The 19,122-nt window shown below is 41.8% G+C and overlaps 1 protein-coding gene across 1 annotated transcript; it reads right to left on the bottom strand.

Moving 5' to 3' along the window:
* Positions 1 to 1,108: 1,108 nt before the first annotated feature.
* Positions 1,109 to 17,877, bottom strand: sntb2 (syntrophin, beta 2). Its single transcript, XM_044036677.1, has 7 exons — positions 16,853 to 17,877; positions 6,393 to 6,618; positions 5,709 to 5,919; positions 4,794 to 4,936; positions 4,125 to 4,321; positions 2,354 to 2,544; positions 1,109 to 1,972 (listed from the first exon to the last, which is right to left on the bottom strand). Exons 1-7 carry the CDS (start codon positions 17,583 to 17,585, stop codon positions 1,880 to 1,882), a joined length of 1,794 nt encoding a protein of 597 aa, XP_043892612.1. The 5' UTR covers positions 17,586 to 17,877; the 3' UTR covers positions 1,109 to 1,879.
* Positions 17,878 to 19,122: the final 1,245 nt, after the last annotated feature.

The raw sequence follows: 19,122 nt of genomic DNA, 5'->3' as shown, positions 1-19,122 counted from the left end.
TTAGAGAACATTCTCTTAAGGTTGTATGAAGGTTGTAGAAAAGTAAAGATAGGGAACGTTCTGGGAACCAAAAGTTGTTCACGCGGTGCTTTTATAAACAAACCCCGAAAAAAAGACTAAAAACAGAGCAGATTTTTCTCTCTTGTTCTGAAGGGTTTTCCTGCGTCTCTCACACACACACACACACACACACACACACACACACACACACACACACACACACACACACTCACACACACACACACACACACACACACACACACTCACTCACTCACACACACACACACTCACACACACACACAACCAAACAGTCAAGTTGAACTAAAGTGAAACATCTCACCTCAACTAAAAACGGTAGTTTTTGAAGTTGGTCCGTCGATGTGGAAACACGTTTGGAATGACGTACACGCTGAATTCACTTCTGTATTTGACTTTTTAAAGGAGATGTAAAGACTTGTCTGTTTTCTCCGTGTGTTTATAAACTGTACAAACTGTAACTTTAGGTTTAGATGATTAACACAGACTTGCACCTCAGTCCTGTGATGACCCAAAAAACACGTGTTGAACCACAACCCGAGAAATCTAAATCAGCTATGAGACAAGAGACGAGCAAAACAGAGGAAAGTGGACGGAGACGTGAAAACAGGAGGTCATGCAACGATGAGATATACTCCTTAAAAAGGATTAAAGTCACAGAGTTCACACTTTAAGAGTAATACTATTGCTTGTGCCTGTGAAAATCTTAAAAAGGAGAAGTTCAGGTGACTTTTGTTGTGTGAGCGCCCCCTGCTGCTGAGGTCAGCTTAAGTCTACGATGTCTTAAGAATATGTGTCCACGTCTTTGTCTCACTGTGAGACAGACTTTACAACAGGAAGTGTGTAAAGCACTCACTCTCCCACACCAAAGTCCACAGAGAAAATCAGTGATTTTAGCTGCTGGTCCTCTGCTGCCTCGTGTGGTCACTTTGTGTCACTGAGGTCAATCTGAACAAAGGACTTCAAACACTGAAGTGACAAAATCAGACATTTGAACTTAGTGATGGAGGCAACAGTGTGTGTGTGTGTGTGTGTGTGTGTGTGAGATGTTAAAATCACTGATTGTCTCTGTGGACTTTGGTGTGGGAGACGTGAACACATTCTTAAGATATCGTAGACTTAAATCTTTTGTTCTTGTTCAGCGTCCATACCTGTGTCATGCAGCTTTTCAGCAACAGGGGGCGCTCACAGCTTAGTCTGTGCTGAATATTGTGTCTGCACGCTGTAAAACCGACAAAAACATCACAAACTGTCCCTTTAAAATCCTCTTATTGTGTTGAATAAAAGGGGGAACGTGTAAAAAAGGCACAGTCGGCGATCCTGATCACAACAGTCGTTTGGGATTATGTGGTGACACACACACACAGCGCGTTGAGTGCGTCTACAACGACACAAAAACACACAACTACATTAAGAAGGCTGCGGTGGAAGGAACGCACACACACACATGTGCTCGCTCTGCGCAGAAAAACAACAATAAAATGGACCCTTCTTTAGTTTTTGTCATCTCTTCATCACAGCACCTGTGTGTGTGCGCGTGTGCGTGTGCGTGTGCTATATGTGTGTTTTACATCATAATTAGAATAAAAATCATTACATGTTATTTCAGATGGTTAATACTGTCGCTAAAGCAAAGTGCCGCCTCCTGTCACCTGCTCTAACATGGCGGCGAGCGGCGGCCTGAGGACAAGCAACAACACATTCCACCTGCAGCGCCACCTGGTGCCTAATGTGGGCTGTGAAAGGAGAAAGTAGATTTTAAAAGTTAACCCCGCCCTCTGTCAGCCGCCTCCCATCCTCACTCTGCTTGTGTTCGTCCTCGTCGTCGCCGGCGACCGTCACATCACGTCAGCAGACCCATACGAGTGAGTTTGGCCGACAGGAAGGAGTGAAGGACGAACACCACGGGCTTGGGTCCAGAGTGGAGGTCAAACACCTGGAGCCGGGAGCAGCAAACAGAACACTGAGAAACAAAGAATTCTCGCTATATTATATACATATATATATCTAAATAACATACGTAAGAACGTTCCCTTAAGGTTCTCCTAAGGTTAGTTACACCCAAACCAAAAACTAACGTTTAGAGAACGTTGCCCGTTGCACAAAAAGCGAATTTGACTGTTTACGACATCCTTCCCTCTCTCTCTCATTAGCGGTGTCCCACAGGGAAGCGTCCTCGGACCGTTGTCAAAAGTGTTTGCAGAGGACACCGCCATGAACCAGGAAGTCACAGGAAAGTGAAAGTTCCCATTTTTAAGTCTATGTTAGTCGAGTGAAAGAGTCACGAGACTTCCATGTTCATGGTCAGAACACTCACCATTTCGCCCTCTGCTCCTCCGAAGTCCAGGTAAAGGTTGCGTACTCCGTCGTCACCGGACATTTTGAGCTTCTCATACGGGTATCTGTACAGCACGGCGCCACCTGTCGGGTCGACCAGCTCTCGGGTCACGGTGAAGCCCTTCTCGTAGTGAAGCGTCAGACGCACGTCCTGGCGGTTCAACGTACACCCTGGAGGACGAGTGACAGAGAGACATGTGGACATTTTAAAGCACTTTCCAGTGGAGCTCAACCAACACACAGTGCCACAAGGGGGGGCTGCATCTTTCCAGTCGTTCAAGAAACTCACCACTGACAAACATGTATTTTGCACTTTATCAAAATGTATTTTACATGTATATGTGTATATAAATCCAATCCAACTTTATTTATAAAGCACTTGCTGTAAGAACAAAGTGCTGTACATCAGAGATGAATAAGACAAATAAAATATAAAAAATGACATCATAGGCCTAACACCAAACACTAAAACAATCAAATGCTGTAGAAAGAATTAATAAAAAACACAAATGAGAACGTTGTACAATAAAACTATAAAAAGATAAAAACCAACGTGTAAAAATGGGTTGTTGTGTGTGTTTTAAAAGTGGCCAGTGAAGGGGCGTGTCTTACAATGAAGGGGCGTGTCTAACATGCTGTGGAAGATTGTTCCACTGCATCTGGAGATATATACATATATACATATATATGTATAGATATATAGATATATACATATCTATATATCTATATATATATATGAAAAATAACGTTGGTGAGAAAATAGTCATTTTTTGTACTTATAATAACACAGCATTTATAACATTTCTTCAGTGATGTGTTCTGTAACATAAGCAATGTGAGATCTATTAATGTTGGATAATATAACAAAGCTTGAATTAAAGGCTATTTTTTAAACAGTAACTGAGCCTGGTGCAGACTTGCCTCGGTTATTTGATCCGAACACGATGCCATGTGCTTCACCGTGACCTGAATGTTTCTGAACAACTGTGTGTTTGTGTAGCAGCAGTGAATCCAGTGTCACTGCAGTAAATCCAGTGTCACTGCAGTGAATCCAGTGTCGCTGCAGTGAATCCAGTGTAGCAGCAGTGAATCCAGTGTCACTGCAGTGAATCCAGTGTAGCAGCAGTGAATCCAGTGTCGCTGCAGTGAATCCAGTGTCGCTGCAGTGAATCCAGTGTCACTGCAGTGAATCCAGTGTCACTGCAGTGAATCCAGTGTCACTGCAGTGAATCCAGTGTCACTGCAGCAGCCAACTATTGTTCCCAGCTTCTTCTTTTCTGAGCAGCTGAGCCACTCACTCTCTGCTGCTTCCTGCCACAGTCACACGTCTGTTACGCGGTCGGACCGCAGAATAACTTTTTTTTATGTTATTTTAAATAAAACAAGTGTGCAGCAGTTACTTTAGTAAACTTTGCAAAAAAAAAGCTCACTCTCCCACACTAAAGCCCACAGAGAAAATCAGTGATTTCAGCTCGCGGGGACACAGGAGCTGCTGGTCCTCTACTGCCTCGTGAGGTCACTTTGTGTCACCAAAATAAATTGGAATGAATGAATGAAGCCAAAGTGAGAAAATCAGACATTTGAGCTCAGTGATGGAGGCAGCAGTGGATCAACAACTCCTGTGTGTGTGTGTGTGTGTGTGTGTGATGTTAAAATCACTGGTTTTCTCTGTGGACTTTGGTGTGGGAGAGTGAGTGGTTGTCCCGTCAGAAGAGTCTGTGTCACAGCGAGATAAAGACGTGAACACTCACCAATAGAAACTTCTTTGATGAGTTCAGCGGCAGCATGCGACCCCTGCACCAGCGCTCGCGTCCACGAGGACAGATCCCAGTGAGTCTCCACTCTAAAGACGTGGGACTCGATACCTCGTCCCGTGCCTGTTCGAGTGGCGAAAACCAGGTCTGTTCCCTGGGCAGGAGACCCACGGGCACTGCCGGAGTGAACCAGTCTGAGAGAGAGAGAGAAAGAGATTTTATTTAAGAACATGTCCACGTCTTTATCTCACTGTCAGACAGACTTTACTGACCACTCACTCTCCCGCACCAAAGTCCAGAGAGAAAATCAGTGATTTTAGCTGCGGGGACACAGGAGCTGAAAGCCCAAGTGACAAAACACTGAGTAAAACTCAGTGACGGAGGCAGCAGTGGATCAACCACTCCTGTGTGTCTTTTGTTAAAATCACTGATTTTCTCTGTGGACTTTGGTGTGGGAGAGTGAGTGGTTTGTTTCCTTGTGTCCCGTCTGGCAGTCGTGTTTGGAGGTGAAGATTCCTGCTGATGTGACTCTTCTGAAAAGGTTTTACTCCCCAGTGTGGTTTCATTTCTCACATTTGTGCGGTCAAACCTCCGGTGCTTTCCAAACGTGCGTTCATGTGAAGTGAAATGATGAGACCACGTTTCTGCTGACTCATCTTTCCTTACCTGGTGGCTAACAGTGGGTGTGTGAGCAGAGGCATGGACCATGACTCTCTGTTCCACGGCACAGACTCAAACAGCAGGATGTCCTTCTCCGTAAGCGCCATCACCACCGGGCGGTGCTGCTGCCGTCCGCCCTCCAGCTGCACCTGAAGAAGAACAGTCCATTTTACCTTACGTCAGGTAAACTGACGTAACATAAACTGACGTAAGGTAAACTGACGTAAGGTAAACTGACGTAACGTAAACTGACGTAAGGTAAACTGACGTAAGGTTAACTGACGTAAGGTAAATTGACGTAAAGTACACTGACGTACGCAACCGAACTTTAACGCGAAATATTTAAGGCAACTGACGTAACGTAGACGCAGGTGTTAATCACCGACGGAGGTACACCGGACGTAGCGTAAACTGATGAACGTAAACTGACGAAGGTAAACTGACGCAGCGTGTACCGGACATAAGCAAGTACACCTTACGAAGGTACAATTGACGAAGGTAAACTGACGTAGCGCGTATACCTACCGCAGGCGGTAACACTGAAGTAAGGTAAACTGATCGCACGAACCGACGCAGCGTAAACCGGACGTAACGTAAACTGACATAAAGTACACTGACGTAAGGTACACTGACGTAACGTAAACTGACGTAACGTAAACTGACGTAAGGTAAACTGACGTAACGTAAACTGACGTAAGGTAAACTGACGTAAGGTAAACCGACGTTAAGTCAAGTCAGGTCAAGTAAAGTAGTAATTAAAATGAAAGTAATGCAGATGACGCTGATAAATAATCATTTACTTCCAAATAAAATCAAGACATTGTTTTCAGAGACAATTTAAATGTGTGTGTGTGTGTGTGTGTGTTTGTTAACAGTTGTTTTGAGTCAGTGGTCTCCACAGGAAACAGTGTAAATGATGACCTGCTCAGCCAACCAGCCGATGTGTTTGAGGTGTGGGTGTGTGGAGGCGGAGGACGAGGCGCTCAGGTAGGCGTTGATGTGGGCCAGCGTCTGTGGCAGCAGAGCGGCGATGTTGGTGTGGACGGCACTGAACCAGGACTTAGCGGTGGAGCCGTCTTTGCAGCGCAGCACCACCGTGTGCTGACCGTCAGGAGAATGAAGCTCCAGCAGCCTGAAAGAGCAGGGAGGACAACATCTACATTAGATCCAGGTCCAGTCTCAGGTCTGTAAACTAGAGTCCAGGTCATATCTCAGGTCTGTAAAATAGAGTCCAAGTCCAGTCTCAGGTCTTTAAACTAGAGTCCAGGTCCAGTCTAAAGTCTGTAAAATAGAGTCCAGGTCAATCTGTCTGTCAGAGTCCAGTCCAGTCTCAGGTCCAGAGTCAGTCTCCAAGTCCAGTCTTTAAACTAGAGTCTAGGTCCAGTCTCACGTCTGTAAAATAGAGTCCAAGTCCAGTCTCAGGTCTTTAAACTTGAGCCCAGGTCCAGTCTCAGGTCTTTAAGCTAGAGTCCAGGTCAAGTCTCAGGTCTTTGAGCGAGAGTCCTATACTTAACCAGTTCCTCACAAATGAGGATCAGCCTCATGAGGACCAGGTTTTGGTCTCTGTGAGGTCTTGTGGTCCTGGTATGTGGTGTGGTTTCTCACCTGTTCTCCAGGTCTGGCATGGTGAGGTTCCTGCTGATGAAGCACATCCTCAGACTGATCACCTTCCTGTCCTTGGACGAGGAGGAGGAGCCTCCGCTGTGTTTGGGCGAGCCCGAGTCCTCGCTGCCGCTGTAGCTGGGCGACTGCGGGCGGACGCCGTCCCACGGCAGGTCGGCCACCAGCGACGGCTTCTTGAAGAGCGGAGAAACCTCGCGGATGTATTTCACTGCGGAGGAAGACGAGGGAGGATGAAGAAGAGAAACTTCTAAACTGATCTTTATTAACATTTCTTACAGTCTGCGCGTTCACCGGATTCTTATTTGACATTGTTGAAAGTTAATTTTCGCTGTGTAATTACAGCTTCAATACAAAAAAAAGATTATTTTCCCAGGTTTAAAACAGGTTTTCTTCTAAACCAGAGAACTCTGGACGTGGCCTTGTCTTCTTGTCTTCTTGTCTTCTTGTTACGCTTGGCCTCAGTTTCTTCAGCCAGAGTCAAAAACTCTTCATCTCTCTGAAATGAAACCCTTTTTTTCCATCAGGACGGACAGATTTAGTCCGTCTGTGTTTGGTGCCGTTTAAAGAACTCATTAGCTCCGTCAGTCACGTCCCTGACATCCACTTCCTCTTCTAATTAGAGCCTGTCCACAGAGAGGACGACATGTATGTGTGTCCTCTCACTTCTTTTTATATTTCTATGTTCCTGTGTGTGTGTGAGCGAGTCTGCATTAATGTGTGCAGTGGAAATTCCCTTCAGACTCAGAGCGACATTTTTACAGTCAGTCAGTCAGTCAGTCATCATCTAACCGCTTTATCCTCCACCAGAGGGTCGCGGGGGGTGCTGTGCCAATCTCAGCTACATGGGGCGATAGGCGGGGTCACACCCTGGACAGTTCACCAGTCCATTGCAGGGCCACACACACACACAGCGAGAGACAAACAACCATTCACTCTCACACTCACTCCTACGGTCAATTTAGAGTGTCCAATTCACCTAATCCCCACATTGCATGTTTTTGGACTGTGGGAGGAAGCCGGAGAACCCGGAGAGAACCCACGCACACACGGGGAGAACATGCAAACTCCATGCAGAAAGGCCCTTGTTCCAACCGGGGCTCGAACCCGGGTCTTCTCGCTGCAAGGCGAGAGTGCTAACCACTCCACCACCGTGTGGCCCTGACATTTTTACAATATAAATCAAATCAATATTTCTGTAAGTCTGGGTGAAACGTCTGTTAAACAATGTGTGTGTATGTTTGAGTCTATACAACATATAAAGTACATATATATACTATATATGTTATATAGTATATATATATATATACACACATATATGAAACGTTTGAGAGGGACAATTGTTGTTACTCGTCTGCGCTGAGCCGACTTGTTGTAAAATACACTGTAAATATACTGTAACCTATACTGTAAATATACGGCCAAATACACTGTAAATATACTGTAACTACACTGTACATATACTGTAAATATACAGCCAAATACACTGTAAATATACTGTAAATACACAGTAAATATACTGTAACCTATACTGTAAATATACGGCCAGATACACTGTCAATACACTATAAATATACTGTAAATACACTGTAAGCTATACTGTAAATATACGGCCAAATACACTGTAAATATACTCTAACCTATACTGTAAATATACGGCCAAATACACTGTATATACACTGTAAATATACTGTAAATACCCTGTATATACACTGCAAATATACTGTAAATACACTGTAAATGTACTGCAACATACACTGTAAAATATACTGTAAATACACTGTAAATATACTGTAACCTATACTGTAAATATACGGCCAAATACACTGTAAATACACTGTCAAATATAATGTAAATATACTGTAACCTACACTGTAAATACACTGCCAAATATACTGTGAAATATGCTGTAAATACACTGTACAGTAGAATAAATGATGATTTCTTTGTTTTATGGAGCAAAGACTTTACAGAATCAGAAAAGGCTCAAACTGATGCAATGATATGTAGTTTTAAACTAGAGTCCAGGTCCAGTCTCAGGTCTCAAATACACTGTAAATACACTATAAATATACTGTAACCTATACTGTAAATATACGGCCAAATACACTGTAAATATACTGTAAATACACTGTAACCTATACTGTAAATATACGGCCAAATACACTGTAAATATACTGTAACCTATACTGTAAATATACCAAATACACTGTAAATATACTGTAACCTATACTGTAAATATACGGCCAAATACACTGTAAATATCATGTAAGTATACTGTAAATATCTGACCAAATACACTGTAAATATCTGACCAAATACACTGTAAATATACTGTAAGTATACTGTAACCTATACTGTAAATATCAAATACACTGTAAATATACTGTAAGTATACTGTAACCTATACTGTAAATATTAAATACACTGTCAATACACTATAAATATACTGTAAATACACTGTAAGCTATACTGTAAATATAACCAAATATACTGTAAGTAAATATACTGTAAATACTCTGTAACCTATACTGTAAATATCTGACCAAATACACTGTAAATACACTGTAAATATACTGTAACCTATACTGTAAATATATGAAATACACTATAATACTGTATACTGTATATACACACAAATATACTGTCAAATACACTGTAAATATATATGTAACCTATACTGTAAATATACTGACCAAATACCTATAAATATATAAATACTGTAAATATACTGTAAATATCATGTAAGTATACTGTAAATATCTGACCAAATACACTGTAAATACACTGCAAATATACTGTAAGTATACTGTAACCTATACTAAATATCCCAAATACACTGCAAATATACTGTAAGTATACTGTAACCTATACTGTAAATATACGGCCAAATACACTGTCAATACACTATAAATATACTGTAAATACACTGTAAGCTATACTGTAAATATACGGCCAAATATACTGTAAATACACTGTAAATATACTGTAAATACTCTGTAACCTATACTGTAAATATACGGCCAAATACACTGTAAATACACTGTAAATATACTGTAACCTATACTGTAAATATACGGCCAAATACACTGTATATATACTGTAAATACCCTGTATATACACAGCAAATATACTGTAAATACACTGTAAATATACTGTAACCTATACTGTAAATACACTGCCAAATATACTGTACAGTAGAATAAATGATGATTTCTTTGTTTTATGGAGCAAAGACTTTACAGAATCAGAAAAGGCTCAAACTGATGCAATGATATGTAGTTTTAAACTAGAGTCCAGGTCCAGTCTCAGGTCTCAAATACACTGTAAATACACTATAAATATACTGTAACATATACTGTAAATATCACGGACCAAATACACTGTAAATATACTGTAAATACACTGTAACCTATACTGTAAATATCTGACCAAATACAATATACTGTAACCTATACTGCCAAATACACTGTAAATATACTAACCTATACTGTAAATATCTTATACACTGTAAATATACACTGTAAATATACTGTAAGTATACTGTAACCTATACTGTAAATATACGGCCAAATACACTGTAAATATACTGTAAGTATACTGTAACCTATACTGTGTATCATATAAATACACTGTCAATACACTATAAATATACTGTAAATACACTGTAAGCTATACTGTAAATATACGGCCAAATATACTGTAAATACACTGTAAATATACTGTAAATACTCTGTAACCTATACTGTAAATATCTACCCAAATACACTGTAAATACATAAATATACTGTAACCTATACTGTAAATATCCAAATACACTGTAAATATACTGTAAATACCCTGTATATACACAGCAAATATACTGTAAATACACTGTCAAATACACTGTAAATATACTGTAACCTATACTGTAAATATCTGACCAAATACACTGTAAATATACTGTAACCTATACTGTAAATATACGGCCAAATACACTGTAAATACACTGCAAATATACTGTAAGTATACTGTAACCTATACTGTAAATATATGGCCAAATACACTGTAAATATACTGTAAGTATACTGTAACCTATACTGTAAATATACGGCCAAATACACTGTCAATACACTATAAATATACTGTAAATACACTGTAAGCTATACTGTAAATATACGGCCAAATATACTGTAAATACACTGTAAATATTCTGTAACATATACTGTAAATATACGGCCAAATACACTGTAAATACACTGTAAATATACTGTAACCTATACTGTAAATATACGGCCAAATACACTGTAAATACACTGTCAAATATACTGTACAGTAGAATAAATGATGATTTCTTTGTTTTATGGAGCAAAGACTTTACAGAATCAGTAAAGGTTCAAACTGATGCAATGATATGTAGTTTGGTTCAAATGACATACTATACTAAAACAATCACAGAAACTGGGTTTAATTACAGAATAAAAACTTAATTACGTAAGTTATTATTAGTCAAGATAAAATGTTGCAGCCCCAGATCATGTCAACATGTTGGTCCATGTATTGCCCAACGTTTCACGCTAACAGGGAAAAAGATGGAGGGAGAAAAAGAGGATGATATTCAGAGGAGGAAGAGAATCTGATGTAACACATATTTGGTTTGTGGCTGTGTACACACACAAACACACTCACACTCACTCACACACACACACACACACACACTCACACACACACTCACACAGCACACACACACACACACACACACACACACACACACACACACACACACACACACACAGAATAATCATCTAACAGTGAGGGTGAAATATCTCAATAATGGCTCACAGAGCAGCAGAGAGTGAAGTGGTCAGACCTCGGCTCGGGATTTTTCCCCTAAAACTGCCCAGAAATTCTCCTGTGGTTTGGCCCACTCCTCTTTCTCTCATTCCTCTCTTACTCCCTCCGTCTCCTTCCTTCCTCACTTTCTCTTCCTCTCCTCTCTGCTCACACATCTCCTATCTCCTCTTTTCCTTCTCATCCTGTCGCTCTTTTCCCTCCAAATCTCTTTGTGCCAGAAACACAATGTGTCACAATACAAACCTTGTCAGGACCAGGAGTCCTTATGGAGACCAAAACCTGGTCCTAATGAGGCAGAACCTCAATTCTGAGGAACCTCAGACCTCAGACTTGACTTGCATTCTAGTTTAAAGACCTGAGACTTGACTTGGATTCTAGTTTAAAGACCTGAGACTTGACATGGATTCTGGTTTAAAGACCTGAGACTTGACTTGGACTCTGGTTTAAAGACCTGAGACTTGACTTGGACTCTGTTATAAAGACCTGAGACTTGACTTGGGGCTGGTTGAAAGACCTGAGACTTGACTTGGACTCTGTTATAAAGACCTGAGACTTGACTTGGACTCTGTTATAAAGACCTGAGACTTGACTTGGACTCTGGTTGAAAGACCTGAGACTTGACTTGGACTCTGGTTGAAAGACCTGAGACTTGACTTGGACTCTGTTATAAAGACTAGATGCAGTTGATGCTTGAGAAAACCTTCCTGCCATGAATAAAAGGTACGTGGATCCAAAGATGGACTCTTTTCATCGTGAAGGTTGCCTGGCGAGAAGTACTCATACCAAATCCTGTCGGCCACGACATGTCGAACGGTCACGGAAGAAGCAAGTGTTGAATCAGAGTTTTGTCCTCGAACACAAAAGACGAGTTCATGGTCAGGACTGTCCCTGTTTCATCAGCAGCCCAATAGTCTGGTACAAACTGTTGTTATTCCTCTAATTAGTCACACAAAGACACAAAGAGACAAAGACACAAAGAGACAAAGACACAAAGAGACCCCGCCCCCTCCTCCTCCTCCTCCTCCTCCTCTTCCCTGACCAAAAGTCTGACCCAGACACAAGAAAGCTCTGACTGACCATGTGGAAATATGGAAGATAACACGTCTGTGAGCTGGAGGGAAAAGGGGCAGTTTGTTGTGTGTGTGTGTGTGTGTGTGTGTGTAGGTGTGGTCAATATATGTATATTATATCTATATATTTTTGGATGTCGTCACATTTTTTTTTTTTACAGTGTGTTATAAAGAGCCGTAAGCTAACGTTGTGTTTTGAGTGGACGGCGAGCGTCGTGCGCTTCTCCGTCTCCAACGCAGCCTGGATCATTTGTCATCCTTTAGCTCGGATTAGCTTGTCACGGCAACAACACATTAAACCACGGCACTTTATTCACACACTGCAGGTGATATTATATTATTGTGCGGCTCTCACAATAAGAGGAATAAGTCAGAATATGCAGGTGACAGAGACGTTGTCTCAATAAAGCAAGCACGTGCACTTTTCTATGTTGATAAGGACATTAAAGTGAGGACAAATACTGGGACAAAAGAAATCAAGGGACATTTAGAATAGATACAAATTTATTGCGATTAATCAGGAGTTAACTATGACAGTAATGCGATGAATCGGGATGAAATATTTGGTTTGACAGCACTAATATATATATAGTTCCATTGGAATTAACAGGAATCTTTCAACGTTGAAGGTTGGAAACATAATGATAAAAATTTGACGTACGAAAGCTACTTTTGTGAGAAAAGAAAACATTTTCCTGAACTGAAATAGAAATGAAAACTAGAGTTTTTAATTCTATTTTATTTAAAAAAATTCATGTTTTTGTCTGCATCCCTTCACAACAATGTCGTGTTACACAGTATTTGTGTTGTTATGTGACTTTTCCAGTTAAGTCTCATTCATTGATATTTAATGTCGTGTTTTTTGAGGTTTTGGATAAAGTTCTCAAAGACAACTTATTGTCTTATTGAGTAAATAAATAACGAGGACATTTGTTGGTGTCAGTGACTCGAGCTGGTCATGGAGAATCAGTGCAGTAACATTTGGGCGGATTGAACCTTTAAAACTTTCTTTTCTTAAAAACTGCATCATGGGAGTGAATGGGAGGTTTGAGCAGAACTCTCTGCGCTTTTAGGCCATTTTCAGAAAAAGTCATATGAAAATGAAAAGAACTCACGCAGTTAGACGACGACGACCAACGTGTTCATGTCAAACGTGTGTGTGTGTGTGTGTGTAGGTTGGAAATTGTGGGCGGGAGAGATTTCTGTGATTGTTTTCATGACACTCTTAAATAAACTGTAATATGTATCAAAACTTTGTCTGGAGCCTTGTGAGCCGTTTAAAGTCCTAACCACGTCTCCACGGTCTCCAAGTACGACTGTTTCCCACTCGTGTGTATGTGGAAGTTCTTTTCTGCTCTTCTCTCAGGAGTTGTCATTGCTCTGTACTGCTAAACACAATGAATTGTAGAATTTTATCCGTTATCAGACACTGCGACGATGAAACGTTCGCGCTCGTCCGTGAGGTGAAAACCCGCTCCAGCAGCAGCGGTGTTGACCTTTGCCCTAAATACCCCGGAGCAGGCGGAGGTCAGGAATGTGGGAGACCCCGGCGAACTGTGAGAATATGTCGGGGGGTCGATGTGTGTCGCGTACACGTCACAACAGTCTGTGAACTCCAGCCTCGCTCTGACAAACAGTGACGAGCCGCTGATACATTCCTCCACCTAGACGTCGACACATCAAATATAACCTGATGTCTGTCTTTAAAAAGCTGGACAATGACAGGGAAGTGAGTCACTCTCACTTTTCCTACAGGAAGTGTGAAAACTACTCACTCTCCCACACCAAAGTCCACAGAGAAAACCAGTGATTGTAGCTGCTGGTCCTCTGCTGCCTCGTGTGGTCACGTTGTGTCACTGAGGTCGATTTTAAATGTCAGATTGGCAAAATCAGACATTTGAACTCAGTGATGGATCAACAGCTCCTGTGAGTGTGAAGTTAAAATCACTGGTTTTCTCTATGGACTTTGGTGTGGGAGAGTGAGTGGTTTACAAACGTCAGTTTCCTGTTGTGTCTAACAGTGATTTCACCATGGATTATTTTAGTGAGAACAAACAGGCCTCATTGTGACTGGAGTCTGAATGTGTCACACATTGATTAGTTCCTAAAATTCGTGCTCATCAGCATTCACCCAGCGATCGTTCCAAACCATTAAACACTGCGTTGAGCTTTTCCGGGGCCTCAACTTTCCAAACCCTGAGGGTTCTGCGGCCTCTCGCACGCGCACACACACACACACACACACACACACGCACACACACACGCACACACACACGCTTTACTCTCTTTCCACTTTCACACACCCTGAAAGGTTCTACATCAGCGAAGTTCGGGACCAGAACTCGTCACCATGGCTCTCTGGCAACAAGCACGGTAGATTTCACTGTGCTTCATGTGCAGCGTCAGCGTGGTGCTGTGGTGCTGCTGGGTAATCATCTCGACTGGGAGTCATGTGATTTTCAACTCACAGCCGTGATCTGACTGAATGGATCTGTTTAAAGTTGCAGTAGGCGACACGTCCAAAGCACTGTTGTAATCTGCTGTAATCCCATAATAACAATAGATGGATAACAGCTTTGAGTCACTTTAAGTTTTCTGATTGCTCAGCTTCTTAAATGTGAATATTTCCTGTTTCCTTTGCTCCATAAAACAAGGACATTTTTGTGTCTGTGGACAAAAAAAGACATTTGAGGACATCATCACCTCCAGGTTTGATCAACATTTTATGGACCAAACAATTCAAAGAACATGGTGACGTCTTTGTCTCACTGTGAGACAGACGTCCCCAACAGGAACTGACGTTTGTAAAGCACTGGTTTGCAAACCAGTGACTTTAACAGCACACACACACACACACGCACACACACGCACACACAAAGTTCAAATGTCTGATTTTGTCACTTCAACTTTTAAAATCCTTGGTTCACATTGACCTCAGTGACACAAAGTGACCACACGAGGCAGCAGAGGAGCAGCAGCTCCTGTGATTTTCTCTCTGAGGTTTGGTGTGTGAGAGTTAGGTAAAATGTATTTAAAATAAAAATATACTTTATTGAAGTGTAAATGATTATAATATTCAAAATCGAACTGTGGCTCAGGTATAATTAAAACAAGTATCTGTGATTTTTCAGCTTCTTAAATCTTTTAAATCTTGAATCTTTCCAGATTTCTTTGCTCCATAAAACAAAGAAATCATTCAAACAAAAACAGAAACAAAGACATTTGACAAACACTGATCAATATTTTCTGACATTTTAAGAACCAAACGACTCATGGATTCATGTAGAACACAGTGACAGGAACTCACTCACTCACTCACACGCCTGCTAATGAAACCATGAGGGAAAGTAAAGTTTTGACCTGACGATGTTCTTCAAACGTCTTTGTTTTTGTCCACAAACACGATTCAGTTGTTTTACGGAGCAAAGACACCTGGAAATATTCACATTTAAGACGCTGAAGAATAACTAAGTGGATTGAATTACTGAAAACGTTTAGTCATTTATTAACAATCAATTCCCTGTTGCAGCGCGAGCCTTGAAATAAGGGAATAGTCAATAACATTGATTTTTCTTTAATTAAACTGCCTTTGAAGCATCAAAATAATTCTCTTACAAATAGAACGAGAAAACTTTACTTTCCACCTAAAAACTTCCCTCGTGGTTTCATTTGTTTTATGGCGTAAAGAAACCTGGAAATATTCACATTTAAGAACCTGAAAAAACAGTTTAAATCGCAATGATTTCATATTTTAGTTTGAAAATGACATATAAAATATGATCAGATTTTTAGCCACTTTGATACAATTTGTGTCACGATATCTTAAGAAGACGTTCACGTCTTTATCTCGTCTTTATCTCGCTGTTAGACACAGTGTTCCAACAGGAAACTCAAGTGTGTAAAGCACTCACTCTCCCACACCAAAGTCCACAGAGGAAACACACACACACACACACACACACACACACACTGCTGCCTCCATCACTAAGGTCACTCCAGCTTTCAGAATCCTTCGTTCAGATTGACCTCAGTGACACAAAGTGACCACACGAGGCAGCAGAGGAACAGCAGCAGCAGCTCCATGGACTTGTGGGAGAGTGATTGAACTTTATTTAAAGTTAAAAATGCAGTTGTTTTGGCATCATCACATACAAGTAAACTATTAGCACATTTTTAAACATTGGGTTTTAATATTTGTCATCATTTAAATCATCTCTTGGAACTTACGTTCATTTGACGTCGCATTTTCGTTTCTCATTATTTTATTTATTATATTTTCAATGTTTTGTTTAGTTTTTTTTACTTCTTCAGTCATTTTATTCTGAAGGACACTCGGTTTTATTCTGAAGTGCAATAAAAATAAGTTGATGACTTTTGTAAACTGTCTCGAAAACGCCTCCGTGTGTTTACAACTAACGTAAAATTGATGACGGAAAACCCACGGACTCCCACACGGAGCCTGACTCACACCCGTGTACAGCCGGGCCACGGCACCCTGAACTCGGCCTCCGTGAATCCCCGCTCTTGCGTCGGTCCACTCACCCTCCAGCGTCACCTCTTTCCCCGCCTTCTTCAGCGCCTGCACCGCCAGGTCGTGCGTCGCCTCGCGGAGGTCGTTCCCGTTCACGGACAGGATCGCGTCCCCGACCCGTAGAGCGCGGCTCTGGTCGGCGGCGAGTCCGGGGAAGATCTTGGAGATGAGGATGGGCATCCGGTTCTCCCGCCCCCCCTTAATGCTGATCCCCAGCCCGCCAGACTCCTGTTTGACAACCCGGACTTTCCGCACCGCCTCCGAAGAACCGTCCGCGCTCACGGGGTACTCGCCCTGTCTCGAGCCGAAGCTGGACCCGGGGCTTCCGTAGCTCGAGCCGGGACTTCCAAAGTCAGAGTTTGTACCGTTATTCTGGTACTTTCCGGGGCTGTTTGAAGTAAAGTTTCCATCGTACTGACCGCGGCGTGGGCCGGGACTGGAGCTGCGGCCCCGGTGGCTCTGGTTCTGGCTCTGGCTCTGGAGATGATCCTGACCGCGGTTGCTGGGACTCGGTCCCGGGTCGTTTCCGTTCGTCAGGCCATTTCTCAGGCCCGCGGAGGAGTTGCTGCTGCCGCAGTCCCAGTGGTGGTGGTGGTGGTGGTGGTTCGCCCCCGGTGCGGCCGCCTCCGCCTCCGCCGTCAGGGTCAGAGTTTCACGGCTGAGCTCCGCCAGCACTCGGATCCAGCGGTCCCGGAGCAGGAGGTCCAGCTGGCCGTTTTTGTCGGCTCGGGTCCAGACAGCCATGATCCCGGACGGTTCGTGCTCGGAGGCGGGCCGCGTTCACTCTGAACTCATCGTCAACTTTTTTCCTCTTTTTCAGGACCAACACAAGCAGAGACTCGGCTCCACTGGCCCGCATCGACACACCCACTCCGCCCGGAGGGAGAGAGGGAGAGCGGGGGAGGAAAACGCGAGTCTCCCCCCTGTGAAAAAAAGAAAAGAAAAGAAAAGAGGGAAGGAAGAGAAGAGGAGAGACGGTGGGACACTTTCAGAGGATTGTTGTTCTAAGCTGCCACACTTCCACTGTCAAGTTCACGCTAATGACGACACTACTTCCGCCCCCACCCTTTCAATATAAAAGGCCAAAGACGATCTCTTTAATAATTCAATAAGAATAAATTGATTCTTATGGTAAAACAAACTAAACAAACACGTATTTCCTACCTTTACAACCTACCTGCTTTCCTTCCCTCTGTCCTACCTGACCATCTTCCTTCCTTTATTCCTTCCTTCTGAACTAATGACCTTTCTTCCTTATTTCCTTACCTGACAACAATACCAACAATGCACGGACCTTATTTCCTTACCTGACAACAATACCAACAATGCACGGACACACACGCACACACACACACACACACAACATACTAAACTATGAAACTTTTGTAACATTTTGGAAGACATACTAAACTATGACATTTTTGTCACATTTTGGACGACATACTAAACTATGACATTTTTGTCACATTTTGGACGACATACTAAACTATGAGATTTTTGTCACATTTTGGACGACATACTAAACAATGAGACGCTTTCGTCACATTTTGACGATATACTAAACTATGACATTTTTGTCACATTTTGACGACATACTGTAACCATGACATTTTTTAGTCAAGCATTTTGACAAATATACTAAACTATGACATTTTTTGTCAAATTTGGACCTATTATTACCAAACTATGATATTTTTGTTTAAATTTGGATCTATTATTACAACTATGACATTTTTGTCAAATTTTGGACGACATACATACAAAAATGTAATTGTTTAGTATGGCATCCAAAATGTGACGAAAATGTCACAGTTTAGTATGTCGTCCAAAGTTTAGGCTGGAAATTGTGGACAGAAGTTTGTTTCGAGATTTTTGTGATTTTTTTTCTGGATCTCAGTAAAGTGTGTCACTGTAGCTCAACACCAGTGCACACAATACACACTCATTAAATCTGAAAACGTCAAAAAAAAGTGTCACTGTATTAAAACTTTGATTTAGGTGAGAAAGATCCCATGTCCTGTGGCCCGTTTAAAGTTACAGTCACGTTTCTACTTCAATGCATGACAACACTGTGATGCTCCAAATTGGGCTTGGTTTTGCTCCTTCTTTTGACTGTTTCACATTCATGTGTATGTGGAAATTATTTGCAGTTTTTTTGCTTTTTTTGTCGTCTTGGTTTTGACGACAAAGAACTTTAGGTTCTTACAGTGATTAGAGTGATTGCTGCCACAGTTGTGTTAACACACACACACTTTCTCCCATGAAGAAGATGCAGGCTGAG

Source organism: Solea senegalensis, linkage group LG10 (assembly GCF_019176455.1).
Source record: "Solea senegalensis isolate Sse05_10M linkage group LG10, IFAPA_SoseM_1, whole genome shotgun sequence".
Lineage (NCBI taxonomy): Eukaryota > Metazoa > Chordata > Actinopteri > Pleuronectiformes > Soleidae > Solea > Solea senegalensis.
This window is presented reverse-complemented; position numbering and strand designations above follow the sequence as displayed.

Bases quoted from the DNA above. Each gene is read 5' to 3' on its own strand.
- sntb2 (XM_044036677.1), bottom strand. From the start codon at position 17,585: ATGGCTGTCTGGACCCGAGCCGACAAAAACGGCCAGCTGGACCTCCTG. The intron at 5,920-6,392 runs GTGAGAAACCAC...CTGCTCTTTCAG, and splicing joins ATGCCAGACCTGGAGAACAG to GCTGCTGGAGCTTCATTCTC. The intron at 1,973-2,353 runs GTGAGTGTTCTG...TCCCGGCTCCAG, and splicing joins GAGGAGCAGAGGGCGAAATG to GTGTTTGACCTCCACTCTGG.